The 25,497-nt window shown below is 42.0% G+C and overlaps 1 protein-coding gene across 2 annotated transcripts; it reads right to left on the bottom strand.

Annotated features, from left to right (window-relative positions):
• Window positions 1–1,552: 1,552 nt before the first annotated feature.
• On the bottom strand, window positions 1,553–22,899 carry LOC110991167 (tenascin-N-like). Of its 2 annotated transcripts, XM_022256385.2 has the most exons (13): window positions 21,743–22,899; window positions 15,380–15,487; window positions 14,991–15,153; window positions 13,689–13,774; window positions 12,536–12,781; window positions 11,766–12,008; window positions 9,170–9,451; window positions 8,615–8,902; window positions 7,603–7,962; window positions 6,333–6,629; window positions 5,111–5,223; window positions 4,402–4,595; window positions 1,553–2,748 (listed from the first exon to the last, which is right to left on the bottom strand). In XM_022256385.2, exons 2-13 carry the CDS (start codon window positions 15,459–15,461, stop codon window positions 2,673–2,675), a joined length of 2,430 nt encoding a protein of 809 aa, XP_022112077.2. In that variant the 5' UTR covers window positions 15,462–15,487; window positions 21,743–22,899; the 3' UTR covers window positions 1,553–2,672. The 2 variants fall into 2 exon arrangements, with proteins under 2 accessions (XP_022112077.2, XP_086991060.1); XM_087134934.1 differs by lacking the exon at window positions 21,743–22,899 and having other exon boundaries at window positions 15,380–16,090.
• Between the last annotated feature and the right edge of the window lie 2,598 nt (window positions 22,900–25,497).

The raw sequence follows: 25,497 nt of genomic DNA, 5'->3' as shown, positions 1-25,497 counted from the left end.
AAATTTTAATGCGTAACAATCGGTCGCAAATTGAAGTGTTTCATATAAGGGACATTCTGTCAAAACTTCAGCCCAGGAGAGTGATTCATGTTGACATGTTGGCATTTTGAAAACATCATTTCACACGCGACCGTGTTTCCCACGCAGTGTTTTTATTCTGCGGCACCTGCACATAGTATGCACAAGGCCTAGACCATCACTGGTCCACACATTGGCACGCCAAACAAATTCATGAGATATCCATTTGGATACGTCAGTTAACTACATGTAAGTGTGGGGTGTACATACATGTACGAGAATCTCAAAATAGGAACAGTGGAATCGATCCAGAATGGCAAATATTGATTGTCGTCGTATGCAGAAAGTAGTAGTGTTTTGAACGTGGCGACCGTTTAACCGGCATACATTATTTTGGACATTTGTCAATGATATAACTTCTCGCATGTGTCGATAATATATCCACCGGCATGTGTCGATAATATATCCACCGGCATGTGTCGATAATATATCCACCGGCATGTGTCGATAATATATCCACTGGCATGTGTCAATGATATATCCACCGGCATGTGTCAATGATATATCCACCGGCATGTGTCAATGATATATCCACCGGCATGTGTCAATGATACATCAACCAGCATGTGTAAATGATCTTTTCTGCAAAATTATATGAGGGAAACGAAGGTGCCACAAAGTATGCCGGTATCTTATACTGCCATGGTCCGGATGCTTGTGAACTTGTGGTGACTCTGTGTCATCGGCTGAACAAAATCCATCCTAATGAGAGTTTATTTGGGGGGGTCGGGGGAGAGGTCACCCACGCCCTTGAATGGTATGAATAAAGAATCTGAATTCGACATGGGCACTTACGCAATTAGCCTTAGGCTGCATCCGAATCTGTTGTATCTTCACTCCAATTGGAAATGCAGCATAAGACGCATAGGTAGAGTAGACCTAGCCGTAGCTCTGGAAGCCCGTTTTGGGAACGGCTTTAGTTTTGTCTATGTAATCCTTGATCTAATGTGAGTGAAAAATGTCAAGACTTGAGAGAGCTGCGTCTTAATCGGAGTTACCGCAGCAAGGTCAAGACACTGTAGGGGAACGAGAGCCGTGTTATGACATCATCAAATCACCAGATTTGTTTGCGCCCTCATCGAAGCATTTTTTATTTGTTCGAGTATTCTCACAGTGGAACTGGTCTACCAAAAACGCGATTTTTTTTATACATGCGTAGAAGCTGCCACTTTATATGGGTAATAATTACCAATTCCCTGTTTAACAACCTTTGTGCATAAATGCAATGTGATTGATCTTTATTCTGATGGGCTGCGGCTGCAAAGCTTTACCGGGGAATTACGCCGTCTTGTTTACTGGGCTAGGAATAGACAGTATAGTGCGTCACTGGCTGGGATTGAAGCAGTACCCACGAACCATGGACGTCATATACATATATCTAGACTCATAATGCTTTATTCGGCCTACTAAGGTCACTGAAGTCACCAGTGGCCATCTTACCGTGCTGAATACAAAGGTAATAGAAGGGCTTGCTCGTCATTGTTCGTGGCAACGATAGTACACGAGGGCACGCAACCAACGATCACCTTTATCCGTCTCATAGCTCCTCGGTATAAGCCGTAGTAAGATGGTCGCCGGTGGCTTCAGATGGTATACAAGGGTGCAGTCTACTAATTCAAGTGAGAATTTCTGGCCAGCTCATTAGCGTTAAAACGTGCCCCCGCGGTATCTTTTGAAAAAAGGAAATTGTACGGTCCCCAAAATGGTGAGATTGTGTAAATCTTTGCCAGGATCAACTCCCTAGGTCTTTTGGCGTTCATCTGAGAGCAGAATGGCTAAAAACACGGTTGATAAATGGTAATAAGTGCCCGAGAAAGTTGAGGATGGCCACTTAAAAAATGGCTGCAAGCAGACTTCGGAATAATCACTTTTCGGGGAGTAATTTTGCTTTGTGGGAATAACTAAAAATCAGTTAACCAAAAAAGAAATTGAAAGATCAAGGACCATATAGTAATTTAACATGTGTTTCAGATACTTAGATACTCAGATATACTACTTTTTACTGTTTCAGATGTTGGTACGCAATGTTATTAGGCCCTGAACAACGTCGATTTTACACTATTTTTAGTGGGTCTTGACTTAGTGGACTTAGCCCACAAGAGCATGACGAATCCCACTTTTTGGATATGACATCCGTGCTACGAACACGGCCATAACCGTATGACGTCACATCTGGTACCGTCTCAGTGACAGGGGTACAATAAGCTGCGAAGTTTCTTGCTGAAGTGTCGGCTGCTGGCTGATCGCGCTTCGTAAACTCGGAGGACTTGTGCTGAGGAGCCATGATGCTAACTGGAATCACTTTGCAGGATGAGTTTTATGAAATATCAAGCACTGTCCACATTGACTCTGACGAGTTCCGACACCATCGCAACACCGCGAAGCAAAGATGATGTGACCAATGGCTTTCCTGAAAACTGCATACCGTATCTGTAAAGTAGTTCCTATTCGTCAGTAGCCCAGAGGCAAGATCGTTCCTGTTCACCTCTCCTCTCGATTGTTACTTATTTGCCTAATGCTTAATAACAGTACTTTTACATACTTCGATTCATGTCACAACTCCCTAGTGTAATGAATGGATTCTGCACTACTTATCAAGAGTTCGCCTCTTTCACATTGTAGTAAATAGGTGATCCCGCGCTGTCGTTTTCTTTACTTCCGGAAGAAGGTCTGAAACAGTTATGAAGACAATTATAGCAATATACGTTTTCCTGGCCAATTTCAGCAAAAAAAATAGTTCATTTAATATAAGGCCCATCAATTAAATTCGTTTTAAACAGAATGATCCTACAAACGAGCATTCGAGAATTGAAAGAAGGCATTCGATTTCGTTACCGAACATTCTTTTAGAAAAAAGTTTCATTCAAATTCCAAAAGTCGTTTCGTTCATTCACATTCATTAAAGGGCTTAGAAAGAGGCTTATTAAGTATGCGAGTTACCAATGGGCAATCTCGTTTCACTTCGTTCAATTCAAATTCGTTCCAGTGATAAGCGCTTCTTGGATCCAATATAAAATCTGATTTTCCAAGAAACAAGGTTCAACGGTGGATCTTTAGACGGCTTTGTCAACGTAACTTTGTACAAAAGTTATTGCTTCCAGCTTCTTACAGAAAAGTGAGAATCGTAGGTAGGGAAAAGCTGTTTAACACTTTCCAGGGCAACTACGCATAGAAAGCCTACGCATAACAAGGTTTTTCATATTGTTTCTTTTAGTGGTTCAATGTTAATCATTTTGTTTCCCTGAAGTTTTGTTGACTTTTATACGTACATATTTTTGAAAAGGTCCGAATAAATCATACATGTATATGAAACACAAACTGAACAGCATCATAACTCACAGCAAAGAGCAAAACAACAACTGTCTGATTTGACTCAAAGCGTTGATACAAAAAATAATAATTATGATATAAATAAATAACAATAAACAAACAAATGACAAAGGAATCACAATCATCAAAACAATGATTATGGAATAAGAATATCATACGGCACTACTAACAGTGGAAGAACAGCGGATAAGCTTATCCAATACTACTGAACTGCACACTCTAAACGTGAAAAAGATTGACTGTAAACGAAAAAGAAAATCAGATCGCGTGCAGGTAAAAGATCTTGTGCGCGTCAATGATTTTTAATTTGACATGTAGCTGTTGGAAAAGGGCAGCAGAGATTACACTGAAGAGTGGTGATAGTGTAGTTTTGAATGTCTATCAACGAAGGAGAATGTCGTGAATGGAACTGAATGACAAAGCTAAAAAAACTTTTGTGCATGAAAACGAATTTGAATATCTGAAGAGGGAAAAAGAAACGAACTCTCGTACAAACCAAACCGTAGCACCTGTTTGAATGTGAACACGTGTTGACGAAAATGAGCGGAATCTTGCTGAAAACCTATAGTTGTACTATAGTGGTAGAAGTATATTGGTGATAGTAGTGGTGGCAGTAGAAGTGGTGGCGGAAGCAATAGTGGTGGTAGTGGTGGTAGTAGTGGTGGTGGTGGTAGTAGTTGTGGTAATAGTAGGGGTGATGGTGGTAGTGGTAGTAGGGGTGGTAGTACATGTAGTGGTGGTGGTGGTTGTAGGGGTGGTAATAGTAGGGGTGATGGTGGTAGTGGTAGTAGGGGTGGTAGTACATGTAGTGGTGGTTGTAGGGGTGGTAATAGTAGGGGTGGTGGTGGTAGTAGTTGTGGTAGTAGTAGTAGTGGTATGAGAGGAATGTATTTTTACACTGAATCTGTCACGAAAACATGTTTTTGTTTCATGTTTCCATTGTAATGAAGAATCCAAGCAAAGAATTAAAACCATTCTGAAATTCAGCCTCACCGTTTTCCTCTGCTGAACAAACCTCTGGGGATGGGAGGGTACATATACCCTGACACACTGATTGGTCTTGGGGGTGATCTGATAAGCGAGGTCATGGAATCAGAGCTCTCTGTGTTCTGGTAGGGAGGTGAGCTCATGTAGTCGCTGTTTGGACGGGTCGGGTTCTCGTAAGTGTTCTCCTCGGTGTGGCGTCTCTAAAATCAGTGGTTCAAAATAATCAAAGAGTGCATTCATTAAATGCCCATTGTATCCAGTGGCGTATGCATGATTTTGTAGGCGGTGGTTGTGGTGGTGTTAGTGGTGGGGGAGCCCTCCAAAGCTAGTTGACTGTGGTGGATGGTAGAAGCCCCCTTCCTAGTCCATGCCAAGGAAAATTTCATCAAAAATTTCAAGCCACTGGCGTACGAAACATATATCATTTGTTGTAGTGGGTGTGATATGAATGTGTGCCAGTTTCAGATAAGGATGACCAAAAACATAAGCAAGAACATCATTTTCAAATTAAAAAGACCTTTATGTTATTTTATAATGTCATATCTTGAATACAATGTTTGCTGCATTTAGCAGAATATCAATTTTTCAACTCAATTATGTGCTAAAACAACTGCCTAAATTTACCTCAAAGACGGAAAGACGAATTCCTTTAATTTTGAACATTAAAAGAGAAGAATATGTATACTTTCACATAAAGACAGTACAGAAGACTCACATGTATGCTTATGTACTTGTAGCACAGTTTTAATCTGCAAAAGTATATTCCGATAAACATCAGGATTGCCGCTAAAAAAGAGCTGGCTAGGATGGGAGAGATACAGGAGGACTCTGGGGAAATAAAATCACGAAAATTTAGGCTGATGGCTCGTGAAAACGAGCAGACATGATGACCAAATTACGAAACAAGTCATTTTATCGCAAATACCACTGCCTAAACCTTAACGATGAGGGAAATGCAAATTTCGTGGCAACTCAGAAACAAGTTCACACAACCGAATCGTCAGTTCTGCTCTCACTTATTTCACAAATGGCGATATATTGAAAAAATTCCAAAGTTGAAGTAGCCAACTGTACTTGGTTTTAGTAAATACACCGCCAAGTACGCCTTGATCATAATGGGGTTTTTCCTCTGGAAGCAGGTGCACGGGACGAAATTCACAGTGCAATTGGAGACTTTGAGACGCTGGTGGCAGCACACATGTTTTTCACGGTGCATTCCACCCTTAATGGTTGCATTTCCGCGCGCGAGCTCATTAATATTTGGTGATCCCGCGGGATTTTTACACTAGTAAACGATGCGCCCCGCTCTGAATGTAGCCGCCCGCCTCTATCGAAAATAGGCCCGCAATTTGGGGCTTTTTGTGAAAGAAATACCCCGAACTGGAAACTATAAGTCCCAGATTTGGGATTTATAGAAATATTTCCATGATGCCTCCTGATTATGGCATATCTTATTGTAAAAACCCCGTGGTATCACAAAATATTAATGATCCCGCGCGGACAAATACAGCCATTTGGTGGAATGCACCATCAAGCTATTGTGCGCGCTCAGAACTATGCACGCATGCTCAGAACAACGCGCGCATGCTCAGAACTGGTAAAAAAAGGACCGGTATGTTTGTCGCCACCAGGCGTCTCAAAGTCTCCCATTGTGAGCGCAATGATTTTGGGAATCTGGTAGCCGTCGAGTTACAGCTATAGCACAATAAGATGGGCTGTGGTATAATGACTATATTTTGTTTCTGCACGTTTTGCTAAAATAATAACTGCTGTGTTTAGACGTTGTTTTTCAAGGATTTCGAAAGTTTTTTTGAAGGGAAAATAAAGCGAGAGAACCTATTTCGCTTCGACCTTGTTTCGAAGTTGTCTTGAACGAGCAGTGTTAAAACACTGCCCATTTGAGACCGTTTAAAATCTCTCGTAACATGCTGACGTACCATTCAAGACAAGGACAGCATTAGCCTTGTCAACTCCTGGAGTGACCTCGATTTCTGCTGGATCGCTCGTCAACACTCCGTAGATGGTTACCACGGAGACCACATACGTTGTCATGGGAACCAGCCTGTTGATAGTCACCTGACATTCATCGACCATGGTCGGGGCGACATCCTCCAGTTTAGTCGGTGCGTAGGTCACCTTGAACTGTTCAAAGTGTCCCTTTGGGGGACTCCAAGTGATCGTGATCGATGAGTTGGTGACTTTGTGAAGTGTCAGGTCGGTGACAGTCATTGGACCTGTATGGAATGGGAAGGCATGTTAGCGTGAGTCACTTATCAACAGAAGGAACTGCGAGGGTCCTACCGCCATAAGCTAGGGTCTAAACCGTTTTTTCAGGATCTGGAGGAAAATCCCTGGAGTTATCGGCTTGAAGGTCTTTCTCGTTGAATCATCACGTATGAAAAACAAAATATCGAGGAAAATCAAGGCAAGACTAACTAAAGCATTGGATTACACATTTGATTAATTAGTCTCAAACGATGTAAGGAAGGGATGACACATATCGCCCAGCGGTACTTTTAAAAGGAAACGTGTAACAGGAATTTTACAATAAAAATACACAAAGCCCAGCTTTAATTACGTGTTACGATAAGTGTCTACCTCCATTGCAGGAGCTTAAGGGAGGAATAGCAACATTTTGTATTTATGCTGATTAAGATTTCCATATTCATGAGCCAAAGCGTGGATGTCAAAAAAGGTAGAACACGAGTGCCTTCTTATTATGCACACCTTTTGTCACACTTTTCACATTTATTTGCACTAGGGTTTACTTTATGCATGGTTTTCACGTTAACCCTAACAGTCCTCAATCCTCCAATTTCAATCTTTTACATACACCATGGGGGTAGGGCTTGTGAACATTACTCTCCAACATTGTTGGAGGGCGATTTTGAAGGATTGGTTTTTTGTATTGTTCTTGTGCTTTTTTGACAAGGAATGCCTTGTTCGACATCAGCAAAATAGCGCCCTTGTGCATACTCTGGTGTTGCTCTTTAAGAGCTGAAAAATTACTATCGTCTTTTCATTTCTGATGAAAACAAGTATTTAGATCTTGTTTATATTGCTGGGCTAAATATCCACCACAGGTTTCCTTAAAACGAGATCGATACGCAGATGTAAAAAGCTGTAAACGACTTTTTATTCAGACTTTTGGAATATCAGTGGTTCTGGCTAGAAAGTTTGGATATGCTTGAAAAACTATATTCTCACGAGTCATGGCAGTCTTTTCCAGGACTTCTCCACTGGCATCTGACGGTATAATCCGTATCATGTACAGCGTGGTGGGTGCCAGCGATGTGAACTCGTATTCAAGGGTACCAGATTCGAATATAACGTCCGTAAAGACATCGCTGTAATTGGAGTAGATGACCACAACGTAACCGTCACTACTGTGATAGTCGTCTGCTTCGTCTTCTGCTGATGGCCGCACCACACGGCCACTGTTTGGGAAGCTTCCTCGGTCGAATTGTCTAAGGATCTGGGTGGTGATTGCTGGGACGAGTCGGGCAACTATCTGGATGGAAGTGGCGGTTACTTTTGGAAGGAGGATTTGAGAGTGCGGGAGAGGGGCTGGTGAAAAAAAATACACAGAAAGTTCCTTGATCTTACCATAGACATACAATTTTTCGGGAATTTGTGGTGGTATAAGAACCATTGTACAATTTAAATATTTGTATATTCTGGAGGTATCCACGGCTATAATTTTTTTTACGAGGAACCAAAATTACGAGGATGTATTTTTATCCACATAATTAGCTATATGGTATAACGGCATAGATAACACAGCGTTTAGGTTAGGACAAATCTAAAGTTGAAACTGAAAAAATGTGACGAATTCAAAATTTGTAGTCTGCGGTTCAAGCCTCTTTTAAGTGAATACATTATTCTGCATAACTTGAGCGATCCCATCGAAAGTCTACTGCTTTGGAGTCTACAGCTGATAACCTGGTTTATACAAAACGAATAGACTTCAGTCACAAGTCGGCCATATTGAATTCATAGTGAGGTTAGTTTTTAATTAAATAAAAGTTCATTACTAATTCATGCCAATTTATGCCAAAAATATTGAAGAAGTCAATTTAGGATTTATTTATCTAAATGTTTCAAGCCGCATGTACAAATGTAATAGAAGCTTGAAACCCCAAATACTCGGGCACCAAATTTAATAGATTAAATTGAAAGGGATAGCTTCGGTGTCGTTATTGACAATGGCCTACTGTACCTGTCCGAATAGTGAGTGTAGTTGGGACACTTGTCGATTTCGATTCCCCGACACCGCTCACCGACACCAGAGTAAAGATGTATGTAGTACCGGGATCCAAATCATTCACGGGTTTCTTTACAACCCTTTTGTCCAGTAGCCGTAACGTCGAGACAGTGTCGCTCGTTACAACATGATACGAGACCTGGTACTGGTCGAAATTCCCAGCTGGCGGCTGCCAAGAAAGGACGACCGAGGTGGAGTCCAAACTCTCTGCTATGAATGTAAACCCGCTGGGCGCATTAGGTCCTATAAAAAGAAGAAGGAGATAATGTTTATTTGTAGCCGAGTGGACTTTCATTACCCTTTAGTTCTTCCACGTCAGAGGTAAGGCTTATGGTGGTTACTACTTTGCAAAGATAGAAGATAGGTAAAACAGCATTGAACATTCAAAACCATAAACCATATTCTTTAAATAAGGAATTTCTGAAACCTTTCTCAGGTTTTTATTCCAATTTTATAGTACAACAAGTAAAACTCCAATAACATTATCGAATTGTTATTAAAACTGCGTACTTGTCCTCAGTCTTGCGTATAACCGTTCCCCAACTCCAGTCACGTAGACTCGGATGTTGTATGATGTGCCGGGAGAAAGACCACGTAGAGTGCGCGTGGTGAAACTTTCCCGCCAATTGATCGGGTGGTAGCGATGGTCTGAGGCCAGCGGTTGGCTGGTGCCCACGGGCCATATGTAAATGAGGTAACTGGAGGCCTTCTGATTCACGTGTTGAGGCCAGCTGATTTCGAGCTCTGTGCTTGTGCGATTGCGCAGAAAAATTTTGCTACCCGGAACCTCAACTGTGGAAACAATCAAAAGAAATTGGCAACAACGGGTCCAGCACCGTTTTTTTGGGGGGGGGGGGCGGGGGACAAAAAGTTCGAATTTTCCAGTTAACCTTTCATGGTAAACAGAAGCACAAGAAAAAATATAGGAATTATAGCGGTATGAGAAAAAAACAACAAATTACGTTAGGGAGTGGCTGAATAGACTACAACTAGACAATGAATTAACATTTAAATGCTTTTGGAAAGAACAGAAATGAAATGGAACAAATAAATGGCCATTTTGTCATTATTTTTCAAAGGGGGGGGGATTTTTTGGGGGGCAGAGGTGGCAATGACCCGTCGCGCCCCCCTGATCCCTCCTTAGAACCCGCCCGGTACTATGGTAAGGCTGGAGAGTTAAAAACTATCAGCTTGAGCATGAGCCACATTTATCGACAAATTGGGCCTGGCGTACAGTAAGTCATCGATTTGAAGAGTACAGATGCGGATCGATAAGTATGAATGACTACACACTTGAACGATTTATCATTTTATCATTGCGACTTAACATTTTGGAAACTATGACGGGAGCAGAAAATCTAATACCTGTTTGTGCGTAAGCACTGAGCACCGGAATACGTTGATTCATACCGTGTGAAAGTTCTACACGATGGCACGATTCTCCCCAAAGATGGCAAAGTATGTAGAGAATTATGCAGCAGTCGCGTAGCGCACAGCATATACTGTGAAGGGCCGGATGTACACCGAGCAATCAACATCCAGGATGTCAACTCGTCCAATGACTCAACCGGGGGTGAACATGATTGCACATGCGGGGATAAGGGAACCAGCCCAGCCTCATTTCATGTCATGTAATCTGATTGTGAACTTAGTCTTTGATTGCATACACCAACTGGGAAATCACGTCTTGAACGTCTCAAAGGTCAAGGTTTCCGTTGAGGTCACACTTAAAATATCTCGAAAAATGAGAACCACCTTGCTGTGTTTCTTAAAGTAGCCTCTACCGTCCCAGAGGCGACATCCCGTGATGTACCTCTATTAAAAGAGTTGTTTTTGAGGCTTGCATGTCACAAGTGGACTCTCTTCCCTTTAGACCTGGCCTCTTCAACAACAAATCGACTTGAAATTTAAAACGACTTCAAAACATTCATGTTTTGTGTATTTACAGAAGTTCGGCCCATTTGGACGAGACGTTTTGTGATTACGACAATTGGTGATTCAACACTGAATCAACAAGGGGCATACACCGTATTTAGAGAATCAAATCGAATTTCCTGCGCAGGTCACTGAAAAATCTGTGCCACAAATAAGAACATTTTCGCAAAAAAGTTACACGAAAAGGTATGTGCAAGAGGCACAACATCGGTGCCGAAACGCATCACTCGACAAAATCATCACCTGTCGACGCAGGAAGCGACTTGCGGTTACATCAGCCAAAAATATACAAGGGTGCAGTGTCCTGTCTGAGTCTTACATGGTGCCAAATTGGTAATTGATTTGGTTTTGTTCTCTATGCGCAATAACGCTGTGACCCGCACAGTACTGCGCTGGGACGTTGGTTCCCCCATCCCTTACTTGTCGATGATCCAGCATCCAATTACCAACTCGGGAAAAACGTCAGTTTTGTACATAGCATACAGGAAAATCTAGCAGGTTCTGTGCAAGGACTGTGATTCGTTCAAATTCCAGAGCGAGTTATCTTATACGACACAATCATGTTCTTGGCCTCCTATGGAGGCACATTCATTAATTATATATTGTCGATCATCTTTGTTCCACAGTGGACTCTAAATAAACGCAAACATTCGAAAATGAAGTTGGAGAAGCTAATTTTAATTGTCAGTAGAATGTGCCATTGAGTTTCTGGTGATAAGCACTGTAAAATCTAAGCAACATACGAACTATAGAACTTTCGAGCAGTGTGTTGAACGGCAACCACACATTTGTCAACTTGCCGACAGGATTTGGCAGGTTGGTGCCTTTTCAGTTTCAATGTGCAATATGTCGTTATATGCACCGACCTACAAAAGACGATAATGACTAACACGCAGTCATTACTTTAAGTGTTGGAAGTCTGTGTTTTGAACCATTACTGAATTAATCAAACGACATTGACGACTCAAATAAATCAAATACATTTCACGGTGATACAATTTTTTTCAATGCACATTTTGACCCAGCTGGGTTTATTGACAGTCAAACGTCTCCAGATCTGCAAATACGTCCCGACAGAGCCGTTTTTCAAATCTCCGCCCCCCCCAAAAAAAACTGCTATGGCTCGCATTCTTCCAAAAGCAATTACGCAAATCACCCCAGACAGACTCACCCTTGACAACAGCTTTGAAGGAACAAGTTGCCGTGTTGCCGGCTGCGTCCGTCGCTGTGTACACCACCTCAGTCTGGCCGAGCGGGAAGTTCTCTCCCCGGGAGCGCGTGCAGGTGATCTGGGGCGGGCCGGAGTTGTCGATGCCTTGGGGAGGAGTCCAGGACACGGGACCACCGTTGGCCATCGGAGACACATAAGTCAGGGCCTCTGCGGGACATCCTTCCAGTATAGGGCTCTCATCATCTGCTCAAGAGTAACATGAGCAGAGGTCGTTTTCCTAAGTTTTCACATCTCTTCTGCCACTCATGACTTTGGTGTTCAAATTCTGTCTTACATCTACGGTGCTTCAAATGATCATCCACGATCGATAATCGCCGACTTCATTATGCTCTTTGACCTTCAACCCAAATCACTAGTGCTTGTGTCAATAAGTTTCATTGAAAGAACACATTTGTAATATTGCTAAAGAAGAAAAAACACGACAGAGGGAACATTGTAATTCTTTAAATCAGTTTTGATATCCTTTTGATCTGGCATTTAGTCAGGAGATACACAAAACTGTGCAAATGAAGTACTTTTTCTTTGTACAGTGTTCAATTCATGTTGCCTACAGGGCGGTACCCCTGATTTTCCTGGTCGATAATACAGGTTAGGGATAGCTGCATGAGACGTCACATTAAAAATTGTCCAATTTCTCCCCAAAAGTACAGTGAACTAGGGAGTCTGGTCGCTGCGACGGCGCAGACTCTGCATCTTTTAAAGGTACCTACCAGTGACAATGACGTTAAACGTGCACTTTGCCTGGTTGCCTTTAAGATCCACGGCCGTGTAGGTCACGCGGGTGTAGCCCATGGCAAAAGACGAGCCGACGGGTTTGGACGAACCGAAATACTTCACCCGGAAGTTGTCTGTTGCCAGGGGCATGTCCCACGAGACTGATGACCTAGAAGTGCTTCCCCGGTCCGCCGGAACTGTGATATCTGATGGACAGTTGACTATTCGCGGCGGTTCTTCATCTGCGCACAAGGTCAGAAAAAGTCCATACTGGCCAAAGCGCACGGTGCTTGATGCCTAACACTGCTATGATACAACCGGTATTTTCTCAGCACAGTTTTCCTCTTTTTGCGTTCTATTATACAACAAATCGATGACACGCAGAGACCCTAGAACACCACTTGGTCCAGCATGCAAAACCTAAGCTACACTGCACCACACTACACTGCACTGCACTACACTGCACTACACTACACTGCACTACACTACACTACACTACACTACACTACACTACACTACACTACACTACACTACACTACACTACACTACACTACACTACACTACACTACACTACACTACACTACACTACACTACACTACACTACACTACACTACACTACACTACACTACACTACACTACACTACACTACACTACACTACACTACACTACACTACACTACACTACACTACACTACACTACACTACACTACACTACACTACACTACACTACACTACACTACACTACACTAGTGTCAGGTTTAAGCTTAAACAGATTTTACTGTGAAAGTTTTCTAATAGAAGTCAAACTTTTACACAAGACTTAATAGTGGGGATTGTTTACCCTGAAAAACCGAACACATTGGTCCTAATTCTCGTCTCATAGAGACATACCAATACAGTAAAACTAACACAGTTACCCAGGATATGCCCACACTGGATAGTGGGGCATAGTGTCTGAATCCAGGACATTTTGGTGCCAATCTAGAACAGATTTTTCCTGTCCATTTGCAGTGACTTTTCCAATTCCCCTAATTAACTCTTCCCGTCATTGTCCTATTTCCAGAGAAGGATGCGTCCTTCCATGCAGACAGCAGACTATATTAGGCGTTTCGAAGAAACACTTTACTTCGTCCTGACAGGATCAGCTTACCATCAACTCTGACGATGAAACTGCATGTGACTTTGTGGTTCCCTTCGACAAGCGTGTACTTGACGGTATGCGTACCCACGGGAAACCTGAAAGGAGCGGATGTGTACATTCAAGTTCTATAAGTCTTGACTGATCAATCAAGCTCTGGGTGTTACAAAAGGCTAGCTGCAGTCAATTTGTTTTACTACAAACCTTCAAAATGTACCTTTTTGTCTAAGTTAACCTTACGTTCAGCTTTTGTTTCACTGTTTCAAAAGGTCTTTTGCTGCCTTTTTGTTTTATGCTAATGAGTATTTCCATATTAAAGAGAAAAACTGTAATGCCATTCCAGGAACACTGTAAAAAGTCTGGTGTTAAAATCAACACTTTTTGGTGACCACACCACAGGGTGTTACTTTAACACCGCTGGTGTTACTTTGCACATCTATAAGTGTTCCAATGCACTGGAGGGTGTTAAAAGTATCACCAAATAACACCCAAAGTTTAACACCAGTGAAAAGTGTTGGTGTAGTCCTCTGATAACACCCAGGGTGTTAAATTTAGCACCCCAGTTTTTGCAGTTGAGAAAGCCTAGATGTTACATATTTTGTTTTGTTTTTTTTACACAAAAGAGTCACGCATTTTTGTAGATTTTTCTGGACTAAATGTTGTCTTCTTTGTTAATTCATTGTTGTTTATGCGCAAAGCCATAAGTGAGCACCTATGCTTTCTTCAGAAAAGTTTTTAGTAAATAAGTTCTAGGTTCAAAATTTTAATAGAAAAACATATCAAAGTAACAGCGCCCTCAGCTGTCAAGGAAATTATGGATAATTTTAAGCGTTGAAAATGAGCACTTTTCAATGCATTGAACCAAATGGGAGTGCCAAACAGTGTCCATACATTGAAGAGGAGCACAAAGTTGCAGAAAAATTGTGTCTACGAAAAATCCATTGCGGTTACCCTTTAACATCACGTCTTATTGCGTAATGTCATGTACAGTCAGCCTTCATTATAATCAAGACAGATCTGAAGCCAGTGAAACGGAGTTGTTAGCACACAATCTTGATAGGTACAATAGACACCTAAGCCACGTTTTCCACTTCGCAGCTCTACGCATGAACGTGGCCGCAGATATTTGTAAGGAGAAAGTCTGGGTGGATAGCATGGGGCTTTTGACACAGAAATTTGTTACCGAAAAGACACCTTTGCTTCACTAAATTACTCTGCTTCAGAGTTCAGTCAGAAAAAAAATTGAGGGAGAGAAAAAAGAAAAGGGCACATAATTAATTTGCAAATGAAATAATACTTTTAAACAGAAAGAACCTTTCTCCCGGGTTGTGTGATATTCTGGCGGGAAGAACTTCTACACCATCTGGATCAATGAAACGAGGTTCCATCCACGTCACTCTGGACCAGGGACGCCCTATTTCTGTCGGTACTGATAGGCCTTTCGGACAGTCTAGGACAACGTATTCCGACGAAGAGCCTGCAAGGTACACCAAAAACAGTGAAGATGGGTGCAGTCGCAAAAGTTGCGAGTGTGGTAATTTCAAGACACTGAAAGAATGATATAGACCCTTTTTTTCGTTTATAACATTTGGTGCCAATCTGTGAGAGTTTTTTGCAAGCGATGGGTCCTTCATTTATTTTTTACGATCAATACAGCGATCTACACTCGACAGACTTGTAAGACTCCAGCTGGTTTTACTTACGCCATGTCTGAGCTGCTATCTCGGCGAAAAAAACTGTAGCATAGACGAGGATCATCACGACCACCAACGCCATTGATGTCATTATATGGAATAATCGGTAACTTGTAGCTGCCAATAAATCAAAATTTTATGTTAGGTGAGTCATTCTCTTCATGGTTGGTATCCGACTATAAACGGGCAAAACACTCGTAGATCAGAACGATTTGGGACTTGAGGTTTTCTATGTTTATAACAACCAGCGGTCTGCATATGGGTGGCCACTGGTAAACCAAAGAAACAGCCATGTCACCGATGATGTAATCGCCAAGTTCGTTCTGCGCGGGAAACGTTAAAGCCTCCTGAAATTCGCACTGTTGACAGAGAAATAGAAGACAACTGCATCCCTCATCGTATCTAAATTGCTTGCCGTCTACAGCTTCCCCTTGTACCGGTATGTTACGCGATGTTTTTGCGGCGTTCAACATGCGTGTCATCATTGATACTGAGGAACAGTCCAAGCGTATCGACAGTTCAAGATTTGAAGCATTCTGACAACGATGAACAATAATTGCCCCCTCGGCTGCGCAGACTGAGTGCAGGCGGCAGACGCAGCTTGTTGGGTGGGAGCGTTGGGCTTGGATCAAAGGGGGATTTCATGCCAATTGGGGCAAGGTTTAATTCGCACTCTTGGAGCAGAGGCCATACATTCTGAGCCCAATCTCAAAGCATGATTCTGTCAGGAATAGTTCGGCCAAGACATTGGACAGAGGACCGGAAAATCACTCTGAAAGATCACAGAAAGCAAACTAATGAAACCAACATAAATAATTCGAGAGCAAAACACAGATATCAGAATGACAAAAGGATATGAGTGATCTCCAATATCGGAATAGAGAAATCTATTAGTCAGTGACCATCTTTCACTCTCTGTTGTTCCAAAGCGCGAGGAAAGTGAATTTGGTACATAATCACCGTGAACTTAGCAGCGTCCGAATAACTAAACACAGACATTCAAAACTACTTCAAACAGGTCAATCAACAAACGCACACCCGTTCCCAGTGTAAAAGTCTTCACCGTTACCACGTGGATGTTCAAGAAAAATTTGTTTTTAAGCCAGCTTTTGTTTCAATTTAGGAGTTTGTGGAGAAACAAAACTTGCTTCTTTATTCTAATATCGTTCTTCCTTCGGCATGAACCAATATCTGTGGCAAAAGCGGGAGATTTGATCTCACATCCCTAACAAACTGGTTCCTTTTTTTTACTCCAGCTAACATGATTCGGTGTACCCAGCTTTTCTATATATAAACCACTTCCCCCGCAATTCCCACGGGTTTTGTAAGTTCGGAAAGCTGAAAGGATGCCCAGCAAATTCAATTGTGAACTCAGCTTGCGGAATTTTATACTTTCCCAGTTCTAACCACGACTACGTTGGTGTTCTTTCTTAGATGTCTAAGAAAGGGGAGGACTTTAATTAAACAGACCCTTACAAAGACCCTTACGTATTTCACAGCCCTTGTCCATTCACACTATCATAATAATTGTGAATCTGCAATTTCAGTTAAAGATAATTAGTTGTTTGGATTTAATCTAATGGAAAAGAAATTATGTCGCTCTGTAAGACCTTTGCTGTTCTTTGCTGTACTTGAAGTCGTTTTTTAACGATCTTTGTTGAAGGAAGCAAAGACTGATTATGGAAAAGTAAATGAGCCAAGCAAATGTTAATGAAAGTTTTCTCCTCTTACCAAAACGCTTAAGTGGAAATTGACCCTGAGTACACGTTTTGGCTTTTAGCAGAATTTCGTCAATGTAAGCTTTACGTTGTTTTGACAGAGGACCTTACAGAAGACTACATTAATATCACGCCAGTATGAAAACCCAAAAAAGTTTATTTTATTTCATTAAAGCGTCTTAGTGCTTGGAACCTCGAAAACTGAGGTCAAACATAGACTGGTACCCCTAGCTTACGTCATGTCTATATCTGAGCTATAACCTCAGGAAGCATAACCGAGACAGCCACGTCGTAGCTTGAGCGAATCTCTCAGGGCCAGCCTGGAACACAAGGCTGATTTTACGTTAGACTCCTACGATGTCCAAAACAAGGTAGAGACGCCCCGACACGGATTAGCGGTATCTGACTCATGGGTAATCTCGGAAGTCAGATTTTTCTGGCACGTCCCATTTGAGACGGTGATGGCGATCAGATGTTGCTTTTAGTTGCGAACATGTACTCGATGAGGGTGTCTATTAGAGCCAAGAAAAACAACGTTAATTAATTATTTCCATCTTTTGGTAAAGAGGGGTGCATTCATCTGCGTCCCAACCCAAGGAAAGATGATTTTCGACAATAGAACAACACAACATAATGCTTTTACACGCTTCCCGAATGATACTCATTTTGTTATTTATCCAGTTCCGCCTTTTGGGTTTTTATATTTTAAGGTTTGACAATGTTGAAAAAATATTTCAATTTTTTCTACAATCATTTTTCACATCATGCTTATATCCCACAAAGCAATGTATAATTATGCTCTGCGATATGCCCTTAAAAGAAACTTTCATGGTTGTCTCGATGCTGAAAAAATAGCGAAATACTGCGTGTATCTTATTATTTTCATTATCACTTCCAGGCAGGTAGTATATTTTCTTCATTGGTCGATTTAATTTTGAAAAGAAGACTTGATAGACTGGATGCCTTTCATAATTAGGAAGAAGACAAAAACGTCACACCCATGATATATCTCAAGATTACGATTACGGCTTGACTCGCAACCACGATCCCACGATTAACTCAGCCTTTAGCTACCAGAGGGCTAGGGGTTGAGGAGGAAGGCAGTGTCGGGCGTTATTCATTAGCCCTACAGTGTGACGTCATAACATGTGGCGACCGCAATTCCGTTTAAAATGTAAAGAGGATAAAATATAACATGAATTTAATTGATTTCCTACGACAGCTTCCAGAAATCCAATAACCCACCCTCAGGAACAAGCCATGCTTCCACGAATAAATGCACAATTACTAGCATAACCGTAATATATTATAATATCAACAGAATTAATTGAACGAAACTGCATGAACATCATTTAGGCCGAATGTGTTTAGAGGAAGAAAGTGTGCAAGCGGTGTATGGTTTGAGTCGTTACCATACTGTTGGACATAGCGAAATTTAAAAAATGTTTATGTTCACTACATTGTCACATTCTTGTTTGTTTTATTGAAAAGAAACCATTCTCACTTAAACGCGTGTTGTCGATGCTTGTAAGTCTTGCTTATTAGCGTGCCACATCATATTACACAATATATAATGTCAAAACGGCAGTAAATACTCAAATCGACAAGAATATTGGATTTAATGGAAATCGCAGATGTAATTGAGTTGCAGATCTAATAGAAGTTAGTCTGATGTAATTACTGAAGGCACTTTTCAGTTTGCACGTTTTCATGTTCAAATTCTGAAGCCCAGAATGGCTCCTGGAAAAACATTCTGAGAAATTGTTGCTCACTGGCTTAATACCATGTACTGATAAAATAAATAGAAATCTTCATATACAAAACAACATTTTTGTGTACAGATCAATACAACATTGACGTTCAGTGCCTAGGCCTTAACATCAAAGATTTGCTCTTGAAAAATGCAAATTCATATTAGCGCTATTCATAAAAATAAAAACTGAAAATGCCCCCAAAACACGGATACAATTAGCAGGACGAACTTGAAAATAAGGTTTCAGAAACATTACCATTACCTGGTCCTTTTTTAACGTCTATCAAACCATTTCAAGGTAAATCTAACCGAAAGCCAGTCTTCGTCTGACCCTTCCCCACTGCCGGCTGCATGAGATCCTGCGCCGAAGAAACCTGAGACGGTACAGATATCCGCAAGCATGCCATCGCCTTTCTGGGACTCTGCCCGCGGGAAACCACCGTTTTGGTTGAGTTACCGTACGCTGCAAGCTAGGTATCTATTACACCAAGCCACCTGGCACAAGGACAGTGATAATCCGTAATTCATTGCAACGGAGGTTCATGAAATACCATGCTGGACTGACCAGATCAATAGTAATGAAGTGAAGCAAGATGGTGCTCAGATATGTCCCTTTGCGGGATAGTTCACCTTGATAACGTGCTTGGCAATATGAAAGTATAAAACCTTGCTGTTTGTTCACCGTTTTAATCTAAGCTTGCTTGACAAGAGTTGAAACATTTAATGATGTGTACGAATTAAATTTGATTTTAAAAAAAGCGAATTAGCAATGAAACTAATTTTAAAATGCCGACGAATTCAATATTGTTGTTGACAAAAACCTTAAAATCTTTCAAGAGTATTGCATTCACCGAATAGTTCAAACTATAGAAATAAATAATGACCGTACCGTATTCCGTAATGACAGATAAAATTATCGCCGATTTCACGTTAAATCGAACCATTAGTGATGATTCTCATAGGCTGCCCGAGTTCCAAGTCGACACCGTGCGAGTAATCCTCAGTATTAGAGCATTTCGGGTGGCACTGCTGGCGGTCCCAAACAAGCAAAACCCACTTATGAACCGACTTGAAATAAAGTTTAAATATTGAGCACTTGAAGAACAAGATGTCTACGTACACACGGATGCGCCTATAAAGAGTCAGGAAGGACGGTCACATGATCAGACTATTTTTAGTCGCAACAGAGCGCTTCCTCCAGTCTAAACGATGTCTTCTGCACCTGCTGTTTTAGTTGTTTAAGGTCATTTTATTCTTCTTTGATTTGGAAGATCAGAAATATTGGACTGGTTATAAGTACATGTATGTTGCTTTCCCTGGTGCTATTGGAATTTTCTAAAAATTCAACAGAGCTTCGTATCAAGCCACTGAGTTTGAGTTCAGTCGCGGGAAAGCGCCATCCCACACTGTAATCCGCTCTTGCGCCTGACAGTATAGGCCTAGATAGATCTACACAAAAACAATTTTTGAAGTAGGCCTGGTGTCCAATTCTATGCCAGTTTTAAGATTGAACAGTCACTTTCCCCTAGATGATCTAGCAACTTTGAAAACGGCAATGACTTTTGAAATACGAGAAGAAGTATGTTGCCTGGAAAAACGTTTCCTCTCTCTTTTCACACACGAAGTGCTCAGCCTTCCAGACAGGTAGGCCTAACATCAATATTTCTTGTGCCAAAGTCACAACTAAGTAACCCTAGTGCGGATCGAGGGGAGGGGCATGCCCAAACGAAAGGAACTCTCTTCAAGTTTGTTTTGAAAAAGACCGACTATCTGCAGTGAAACATTCTTCACGATTTTTTTTTATATACCAGCGAGGTGGAACTGCCTATTCGTTTGTCAGTAGGGTTACGTGATAATGTCTTTGTATTTCAGCCACGTTGTTGTGCTCAGCGTAGTTGGTCCGAGGGAACAGTCGACAAGGCCCACCCAGTGCAATTTATTTCTGTATTATGTTCCTCAAAATGCGAGGTCTGGAAATATTTTCTTTGATGCTGCTTTCTCAAGATTCCGGAACCTTGATATGAACGACACAATATTATCCGATTTGATCTCTCCCAAAATCGTGTGACAGCCCCAAATGTAGCTCACCCCTCTGGAAGGCAATGTAAGGTTGCATGAAAAACCTTTCCGAATTCCTCCCTCCGCAATTTTCTGTTCTGTATCTGCCCTTGACATGGCTCCGATGTGTTCAATATGAAGTCAAATATGAAGATCACAACATAAATGAATCGAGTTTCTCCCATGTCGAGTCACGAAACACGACCAGCATTTTTCAGTTTTAATTCAAAGCCGAAGAAAATACCCTGTGCCTCCAGCTGCACGTGAATGTGATATAGAACGGGAAAAATGGGCCAAAAATAGCGCTTTGGCATCGTGCCTTCTCCTCAAGATTGAATCCCTCCTGTTGTACGTGGACCCACTTTCAACTTGACCCAGATCAACACCCCGATACCATCCGGGCCAGAATTCTTCATCCTCTCCCGGGGGCATTGGGGGGCAGACACAAGGTCTCAAGACGGAGATGGCCAAGGCTTGGCAGCCGAAAATTTGGCTCGACCCACCCTGGAGACAGCGTGCAGCCCTTCCCTCATTAAGATGTAGGAATAAGGACTTTTTCAACAGTCCTTGCATGAGGGAGAACAAGGAGAAACTTCGCCAAAATTATCCACAACCCGGGCTTATTTCAACACAGCAGTAATGGAAAGGGCTGCACTCGACACTGCACTCGGGACTGATATAAACCATTGAATGGTACCAAGGACTTAATAAGATAAATGACCAGTTGTCTTAAAACAAATGAACACGGCCACAGCCAGTTCGTACAGTTACAAAATAACAAAATAAAAACAAACAAAAAGTACCAACAGATAACTTTGTAGAATAGGCGAAACTACTACTGACCTTTGACAGTGGCATTCGTTCGCACTACTCGAAAATGTCCTCACGCTAGATTCACTCTGTCTGCACCTCGCATCGTTCTAAAGTGAGACAGGTTACACAATCCGTTCCTTATAGGCCATTGAATTAGTCGCAAGGAAAACATTGGTAAAGACCGTGAATATTTAAGGTCTTACTGGGTTTATGCCGATGCAGTCCCCTAAGTAGCAGAATGAATAATCGGGTTGACTCAGCGCATACACGGTCGGCTGGCAGTACAGTAATGCTGCCCTGCTGACGTCTTATCCCTTGTAGCCAAGAACGCGGCCAGGCCGGCTTCGTCGAAGTGAAAAGAAGGCACTCGGGAACGTTGTCCTACATTCAGTGATAAGTCGATCGCAGCAAAACAGGAACAGACCAGGAAAAAGTCACCGATCCAATAAAACAGTAGAATACTGAGACATGAAAAACTTCTCCTCATGGACATGAAATTTCAGGTCGTGGAGTCGTTGCTAGTGGGTTTGTCGCCTCCACGCATGTCACTCCTACAGATCTTATTGAAGACATGAGTCGCTCTGGGAATGTAAATCCCGAACCATACTTCCACCAGCAGGCGAGGTCTTATAACCAAGGTTCAAGGTGGGGTACGGGGCTTGATATAATAAATGACACTGGCAATTTTTGTTTTGGAGAATTTTCCCAACTTCAGTACTTCCGAGAAAAAAAGTCCCTCTCCAAAGCCGCACATGTAACTGAGAATCCAAGATCGTTGCTTCCAAGTCGCTCAAGCGATTGAGTTAATGAATCATTGATAAGAAGACCATCGGAAGTGCAGGAACTGACACCACCTATGTAATGAGTGCGACCAGTATTGGGTTTATAGTAAAATTAAGTTATATTATGAGTGACAAATTGATTTAGTCGTGGAGGAAGGTTCAAAGCATATAGGCCTACCATGACTGAGACAAAGCTCTGGACTTTCCCACCACTTCAGTAGCTTATACCTCTGATCAACTCCACCAAAAACAGGAACTGACCAATAAAACCTCCAACTTTGGACTCATCGAGTTGTAGGAAAAAACAGCCACCGCGAACAGAGTCGGACGCGGTCGGGCTAGCGTCAAAGGCGACGACTGACGAGACAACAAATTTCACCGGTGGACTGATGAGCAATGGGACTTTATGCGACATAATTCCTGTACAGCGAGTCAGAGATGACACAGCTGCGGAGCTGTCAGACCCTGGAGAAAAGACGCGGTGAAAAGGCGGTAGCTGCAGAAAGCATTTGCCTTTTGCTTTTGTCTTGGACTTCTCCAAACAGCCAATATCGAACTTTGCCATACTTCATGCTTTACTCCTTCGGTAGAGGGTGCCAGTTAGCGGATTCCATAGGACGTTACTCCCACCAATCGATTATCAAACTCACACAAAGCAATGTAAACGCCACACTCAATGTCGTCGAAAAATCCGATGCAGACAAGATTAGAACAGAAATACCGACATTTATGTTAGTATAACCATAAACTACACGGAACGTTAATTACATAACGTAGAATTCAATTAATCAGTTTTCCTTGTTAACCCTTTTGCTTTAACAGTCACAGTCCAAAAATTCCTTCCACTTGATTTGCCACAGTACACAGACACATAAGGGCCATTTGACTGGTTTTGACTGATAGGACAACTTGTGAAGAATGCATCTTAAATTTGCATATAGGAGGGTTAATCATCTCTTATCCCCCAAGAGAAACAAGCACCACAGGAGATCTTGTCAAAAGGCGTGGGTGTATTCTGTAGTATGATTAGTAAGAGGGTGATGCAGGTAGGTAAATTTAATCCTGGGATACCATAAGGGGTAGGAGATTGGTACAGGAAGGGGGTGGATGTAGGTTGCAGGATGCTCTTAGCTGGTGAAGTCTAGAGGCTTATATAAGATGGACTCAAGTGACCCTGACTCAGTGGTTTACTAAAAGCAGCCAAAGGGGACTAGCTTGAGCATGGGGGACTGTGTCAAGCCAACCGGCAGAAGCTGTCGATGATGTGACTCGAGAAAGTGAAACGTGATGCCCATCTCGATAAAGGCGTCAACGCTAATCGACAGTAACAAACAATAGCAATAAAAATAGGCCAACTACCTGACAAATTGAGTAATTCAATTTGTCAATTCCACGAGTTTGTGGTCATACTTAAGTTGGTCACATTACACTTGGAGCTGTTATTAAATTAACCCTAACGTCCCAAATCCTCCAATTTAAATACGATTTTACATACACCCTTGGGAGTTAGGGTTAATAGACCTGACTTGGAATTAGGCAACATTTCGCAGACTTGGTGACCCTTTCTTGAACAAGATTTGCTTTCAGGAAGCCTATAAACGGCAACGTGTTATGAAGCTGGCAACTTTTTTTGATTCATTGCAATCTAAGCTTCAAAATTGCACGTTTTTAGTCTCACTTTAAGTATACATATTGTGTTAGTTTCCTGATGTTTTATGAGTATTACTTAGCGCCAACGAAGTTTTCGGGTTCGTATTTGTGATGGGACAAAGATGCTCGGGTCTATTTCTACCTAGCTCCATGGGTCTATCTAATCCGTGCTTAAACAGTTCAGTGGTGAACATTTGGAACGAGCGAATGAATGAAGCTTCACGCCTTTGACACTAATATCGGGCGGGGGCCCATGCACGTGTGCCAACAAAATTAATAATAAACAGTACTGTATACGCGTCGTCGTATCTGTCTGAGTATGAAATCAGTGGTTCTGGCAATACCTGAGGCTGCAATATGGAGGCTGATCATTAATATGTATTATTTTCGACGCATGGGCGATAGGTTGACAACGAGGCTGCAGAAGAAAAAAGATTAAGCTGACCGGATATCGTTTAGCGAAGCACGTGTCTTTTATTATTAAATTACAGCGCTGAAAGAGTACAGGAATGGTTTAATTTCTCACTTGCCAAGTCATTCAATCACATCATGATTCAAGTCGACCTTGACTACACAACACCGGTGCACTTATGAGGTTAGGTCAGTAGCCAATAGACAGACAGCGGCGGGGAGTTTGCCCGGAGACTGGTGTCCTGCCCGGAGACATATTACATGTATTTGTTTAAACAGTGTATTTCAACGATGCTTCTGCTATTGGCTTCGTTGATTCATGTTTTTACTAATCTATACACATTATTCTGTTTTAAATTATTGTCATGGAATTTGTTACTTTTTGTGCCCTGTTCTGCCTAATCCCTTGTACAAGTATGGAAAAAAATGTGAATTGAATTGGAATTATCTTTTTTCAGAAATGGAAAGACCAACATTCTAGAAGCGCTACTACCACCTTTTAAAGGTGTGGGGGCGGTGAAAATTCTTTTACAGGTGGAACTCCTGCCAGTCCCCAGACCTATGACCTGGATACGCTAGGTCATGGGTTAGGCTGATATTGATGCCCAGCCCATACTCGCGGGAAGTGGCTGTGGTCTGCTTCGATAACTGCAATAATATAGTTAATGTGCAGCTGTAACAGTTCAGGATTCGGATCGAGTAATGAGTCAGATCCAAAGATCGCATAGCGCCGCGAAGCCGCGCAAGATGGCGAACTTCACCGTAAATACACGTAAAACATTGTAATCGCACAGGCGCCATTTGAGCAAGCGATACGCCTGCGCAATGCACATTAATGCACAGGCGCAGGCGCCGCGGCAGGCACGTGCACCTGGTGAGCCTGCGCCCAAGCATTACCGTAAACTGCGCAGGCGTATCGCTTGCTCAAATGGCACCCATGGT

The sequence above is a fragment of the Acanthaster planci genome, linkage group LG03, assembly GCF_054643075.1.
Source record: "Acanthaster planci isolate LZ-2023a linkage group LG03, COTS_SCS, whole genome shotgun sequence".
NCBI classification, from domain to species: domain Eukaryota; kingdom Metazoa; phylum Echinodermata; class Asteroidea; order Valvatida; family Acanthasteridae; genus Acanthaster; species Acanthaster planci.
Note: the sequence above shows the minus strand (reverse complement) of the source record. Positions and strands in the feature narration are given on the sequence as shown.